The sequence below is a fragment of the Passer domesticus genome, chromosome 10, assembly GCF_036417665.1.
Source record: "Passer domesticus isolate bPasDom1 chromosome 10, bPasDom1.hap1, whole genome shotgun sequence".
Taxonomy (NCBI): Eukaryota; Metazoa; Chordata; class Aves; order Passeriformes; family Passeridae; genus Passer; species Passer domesticus.
In genome coordinates this window covers 22,248,747-22,254,545 of record NC_087483.1, presented here as the reverse complement: position 1 = coordinate 22,254,545, position 5,799 = coordinate 22,248,747, and the positions used below count along the sequence as shown (strand labels likewise).

The following is a 5,799-nucleotide window of genomic DNA, read 5'->3' as shown; positions in this document are numbered from 1 at the left end:
TTTCAAAGTAGACAGGAATTTGTGGGAACCTTAGCAACGTGTCAGGACCCAAAATATTTAGAATAGTCTTGTCAAAACTGGTGAAACTCTAACTCAATTCTTTAAGTCAGAGGTTGTTCAGCATTAAAGTGCCAATGTAAGAAATTAAGCAATCGGTATTTTTGAAACAAGTTCAGAAAGTAAAAATAAATAGCATAATGTTAGAGTTCTAAAAGCAAAATTTAATAAATTAATATATGCATGCCAGATAAAAATACAAAATTACAATTGAAATAGCAATAATAATAAAGGAACACTGTTCAGTATTGCAGATTTCACTGCAACCACCATAAACATCATGGAGAATTACTTAAAGTAACATTTAAAGTACAATTTTGTTTCTGTTAAAAACAAATTACTATATGATGAAAAAATGGAAAGAAACCCAAGAAGAAATCAGCCCCAGAAGTGGAAGAGAATATGAAATGTCAATAAATGGCCAGAGGCTCCATTTCACAGAAGTCTGCCTTCTTTTTAGTATTAGAAACCAATTACATAGAACAAAAAAAGCAAATTCACAACAGGTTTACACGGAGAAACATGCTGAATTACAATCACAAACTATCCAGAACAAAGATGCTGCACCAGTTCAGTTGTTTTCTTCATGGAATGAGTCTCACCAGAACAGGGAGAACAGGGAGCAAATCATGCAATAGCTTTAGGCATTTTGTTTTTTATTTCAACATGATAAACACCCAGGATTACTAGTACTGGAAAGTATGTGTTAACCTTTTTCAACATCAGCTGAATGGCACTACAGAAACGACAAAGAGTTCCTTCATTTTTATTCTGAATACATCGAAAGCTCTAGCAAATATGGAAATCAGTGACAAGAGCCATTAAATTACTTTAAAATATTCCTTCATCCATAGAACACTGTTGCTTCCTTTTTTATTACAAAACCCCCAAAATATTCAAAATAAAATGTCTTCATTTTTTATAAGCATCTCCACCACAAGTCTCTGATAGCGGATGTCGTTCAGCGCAGCCATCGCGTCCAGCTCCGGCGCTCTCATGAGAGTTGGTCCAAAAACTATGCCCAGGTTTTCTGCACTCATCAGGTTCTCCTTTTCATGGAGCGTTACTCTGTAAAAAAAGCCCAGTGATTCTCACATGGGTGCCAGACCATGCCTGCATATGCTTGAAAATCAGGGACACTGGACAGAAATGTGTGCCTTTCCCAAGGAGAGGCCACTGTTCCCAGCAGGTGACACATGGGAGTGTCAGGTGAAACCTCGGGAGCGAGTGAAAGCAAAGGCTGTGTGGGTTTGTGGTGAGTCAGTGTCTGTCCTCCTCAGAGCACACAGACCGTGCTCACTTGCACTGCATGAACAAGCCCTTTGGTATACAAGAACTACAAACTCAAGATTTTTCTTCTGTTTCTCCCTTTCTGCCTTAGTTTTTATTTAAAAACAGGTCAGACTGATGTTACCGAGTTGCCGTGTCTCTAGTCTGTAAGTATTTCAAATAAAGGAGCTGTTCTGGTTACCTGAATTCAGCAGCAAGACAATGGCCTGTTGAGCAGCACAGCTCCTTTTAGCAAAGCATTAAACAGAAGTTTAAAAATAGTGAATTTTGTCACCTTTCTACCTTATCATTCACCTATACCAGAAAACAATTTGCTAGGTAGAGCAGCAACAGCTAATCTTGAACAGGGTGAGGAAAAATTAACTTCACACATCACAAGCTGTAAGGTGGAGTTTTTTGTTCCTATGTCTCTCATCCCTTTGTCCGTTTTAAAACACCCATTAGAAATGTCATTGAAATAAAGGGACAAATCAGGCAGAAACTCAGTAGCTGAATTTTGCCTGAGGCACTCAGCAGAGTCAACACAGTCCTACTTGTAGAGGAGCTATATAATGAAAAAAGGCAGAAGAGACCTTAAAATAAAATCGTTTTTCTATGGAAAGGGGATGATTCTTACATATTGACAGTAAGTTCATGTTACTTGAGCAATTAAAATGGACACCCTAACATGCCACCTTGGTTTTGTTTTGCAAGGGATAATCCCCTGTGTCTGAGTTTTGCCATTGTGTACAGTATCACTCCTGCCACAGGCCCTTTGGAGGATTTGATGGGCCTTGACCAGACTTTTCTGGAGGTGCTAGCATGGATTTTTGCTAGAATTGAGTGTGGCTTAGAGTTCTTTGCAGCTGTTGCACCCACCTCTTCAGATGTGCCATGAGATACCGTAATGTTTCACAGTGTGCAGGCGGCAGCAGCTTCAGCGCCTCGTGGAGAATTTCCAGCTGTTCATCCGGATCCGTGGTTTCTGAAACACAGATGTTCAGCTGTCACCACACAAACAGCCAGATTCACACACAGAAAGGCAACAGCCTGGCCTGCACAGGAGACAGGGTCTCACAGCTCTGCTGGATTACTCATGGAGGATTTGTCTGTCCAAAGAGGTGCTCAGAGCACTGTGAGGATGTGACTGGTTTTGGACACAGAAAACTCCCCAAAGCAAACTGCACTCCACTGAAAGATTCCCTGCAGCCTACTAAAAAAATCCTCTGGCAATCTTGCTAACTGGACTGGTTTTGCACAAATAATCTGCAGGTGCAACTCCGGGAGAGCAGAAGGTACTAGGAACTTTGCCATCAGTGCCTTTGGCTGCCTCCATACGAGTTGGAAAAAGCCTTCTCCAAAGGAGCTGTAAGGCCATCATGCAGTCCTTGTTTTCTACCCACGGCTACCTCACACCTTTCCAGGTGTGGCTGGTGTGAACACATCACAGAAATGCTTCAGGCAGCCAGGATGTTTGGGAGAGATATTCCAGCAGGGCTTACTGCTGTGCTTGCAGGCCCACTTTCTGCCAGGCCAGCCCCAAAGCTGGCTTTGGGAGAATGAGTGGTTATCAGCTTAGGAAAACACTCAAAATGGACAACTCCAGAAACAAGCGACATCTTATTTCTAAACATTTCCATAAATCACCTTTCTGGCACCATAAAACCAGCAGACTTTAAATAATCACTGTCAAGTACCCAGGACTCATGCAAGACACACCAGTGATGTAATCCATAATGTGTGATGAAAAGGAAACATTCCTGGTGAAAAAGGCAAAGGAAAATGTGACCATGCCCACGTAGCATCACATGGTCAGGCCGTAATGTGCACTGCATGTTCAGTCCTGCAATCCTTACTAAATTGGGCATGCAGAGTAAGAGCTGGTGGGACAGCTATAAAACAAATAGGACAGTCCTGCAAGAAAAGGACAAAAGGCTAAGAATGAAAAGTAGACCAAAAATGTGTTATACTTACTTGCAGACTCTATGAACTTTGGGTAGGCATCATATGTGATGAGTGGAATTGGCAAATCCCTGAAGTACAGTTTAAGTGCACCAGTGATAATATTGATATCTTCATACATATTCACAGAAATATCAGCTTTTTCCCCATCTGTGTGGAGAAGGCAGTGATATTAAAGCCTTGGAAATGTAAACAGATGTAGAGCAGCATTCAAAAGAAAAATAATAACTTGCTTAAGCAAACATTATTGAAAAGGAAACAACTACAGATTTTGGCTGTGGTACGTAAAACCATTACTGGACTGTGATGTTCATGGTTTCAGGGTGAAAACCTCAAGCATTTTATAAAGTAACACATCTTTTCTTTGTTTCAAATAATTACTAAAAAATACAGTTTGGGGTTTTTTTAAAACCTGCCTGAATGATCTTGCAGTATCTGTCTCGTATTAAGGTATGGACGTTTAGCTATTTCTGAACACACTGCCTTGCAAAACAACACATTCATCAGCAGTGAATGAGAAATCAGGGAGTCTGGGAAAAAAGTAAAAGGCAGAAAACCAGCTTTGTCCACAGCCCCCCTATTTTATAAGAAAAACATGTGTTCACCATTTAACTAGAGCATACTACCTACTCCAAACTGCAGTGGACACACATCCAGAGCTTGGCTTCTGCAGCACGTCCCCACCCTGCTAACACCGCAGATGTTGTCCGAATCGGTCCAGTCCCCCAGACAAACAGGAAAGAGAGTTTCCAGCACGGATTCTGGACTTGATTTCTACTGGCATAGAGGGACTGCAGCTGGAAAGCCTTTAATTTTCCCACTGTCTTTTCTCAGAGAGAAGATTTTGTTCTCAGTGACCTTCTTTTAGTCTGTAATAATTCAAACTTTGTTTGCACTATTGCATTCATCTTATTATTTTGGAGCTTTCATCCAGAAAGATGGATTTAAGTTGCACAGCTCTCTTAAGGCACTTCACCACTCACTCTCTATCCCTCCCCCACCCCTCCGAGCACAGTTTGACTTGCAAACTAGGGCAGTAGTTCACAAAGCTTTGTCCTTCCTACACACATGGTTACTGGAGCACAGATACTGATGGAAGGAGAAAAGGAGATTTTTGTAATAAAGGCCAGAGTGAAGCTGATGTGCTTTTCTGATGGGGAGTCTCCCCTCCTGCCAGCACAGCCGTCGGACGGTGCAGCGGAGCGTGAGACAGGGGCTCTGCACAAAAACTGTGTATATTCTATACATCAGCACCAAGTTCCAGCACGCAGGAAAGACTGTACCTCTGTCAAATGCCATTTTGACATCTTCAATAAGATCACTAAATCCTGAGACTCGGTACAGTCCTTCAGAATTAAGACCTGCAATGAACATTTTAACAAGATTAAAATTAGTCCTGATTTTTACAGTTGCCTTCTTCCCTTGGCAAGTTTTTCATTTAAGGTAGAAAAAGCAGACAGGCTTTAAAAGCCTTATCAGGTTTTTCTTCCAGAATGAAACCTTATCCTGGGTTTTTAACCCTGACCATTGCAATAGATGCCTTGTTCTATCAGCACTAAACTGTACTTACGAAAATGACTTCAGAGCTGAAGGAACGTATTAAACCAGTTACAGCTCATTTAAAAATAACTCAGATTAACATACTTAATGATGATCAGTCATGATTTCAGAATAAAAACAAGTACCCTAATTCTAGAAAAGGATACTCAGTGTGGGCCTAGGGAAACTAGCAAGAGTGAACACATTAATATGAATCCCCTTTGTTTTGCCACATTAATTTAATTTTTAAAATTAATATATTATTGGAAAGATAGGCACTAATATGTAACTACAAAGCAGTAACTTCCCATTAAGCAATTTCTAGCAGAATCTATAAAAATTATAAATGGTATGAACCATGAAATAATGCACAGTATAATATTAGCTGTGCAGGGTAATTGGCAGTCATAAAATGTCTTGTGCAAATCTGTTTTGAGCAATCATACATTCAGTAGAAACCCAGATGACCCAGATCAATCTAAATGGATTATCAGGAAAGCAACAGAAGTCCATTAAGGATGCCTTACCTCTAGATTCAATTTCCCTAATGCACATATCTACCACCATTGGTCTCTTGGTGAAGTGTGCTTTTACTAGTGTGGTAAGGTCACAGCTGTACACTTTTTTGACATGCTTCAGGTCTGGCTTGCAGTCATTTGGGACCATCTTGGAACATTGCTTGTGCACATTTAAACCACAATCTGAGGGAAAAAAATGAAAACATGATTAGGCTGGTGTTTGCTGAAAGTGTATTCTGAGATCAGTGCTGTGGAGTACAAATGGCTCCGGCAGGATCTGACCTCAGCTCACTACAGTTACTTCTCTTCAGGGCCCTTAACCACCAGATACCTGAAGAAGGGACAGCCCTGAGGTCAGAAGGATTTCCTACCCAAGACATTTATTCTGTTTCTAGAAGGGCTAACACAGAGTGACAAGCTTTCCATATGTTTTCTCAAATCAGGAGCTAGGGAT

General features: G+C 40.8%; 1 protein-coding gene across 6 annotated transcripts in view; it reads right to left on the bottom strand.

Moving 5' to 3' along the window:
- Positions 1-200: 200 nt before the first annotated feature.
- The window catches only part of CHN1 (chimerin 1), a 93,071-nt gene continuing 87,472 nt past the window's right edge, over positions 201-5,799 (bottom strand). For all 6 annotated transcript variants that reach the window (XM_064434368.1, XM_064434369.1, XM_064434370.1 and 3 more), the window contains 5 exons: positions 5,355-5,528; positions 4,572-4,649; positions 3,301-3,438; positions 2,206-2,311; positions 201-1,125 (listed from right to left, as the gene is read on the bottom strand). In XM_064434368.1, coding sequence (XP_064290438.1) covers positions 954-1,125; positions 2,206-2,311; positions 3,301-3,438; positions 4,572-4,649; positions 5,355-5,528 — 668 coding nt within the window. In that variant the 3' untranslated portion in view covers positions 201-953. The remainder of the gene's footprint in view (positions 1,126-2,205; positions 2,312-3,300; positions 3,439-4,571; positions 4,650-5,354; positions 5,529-5,799) is intronic.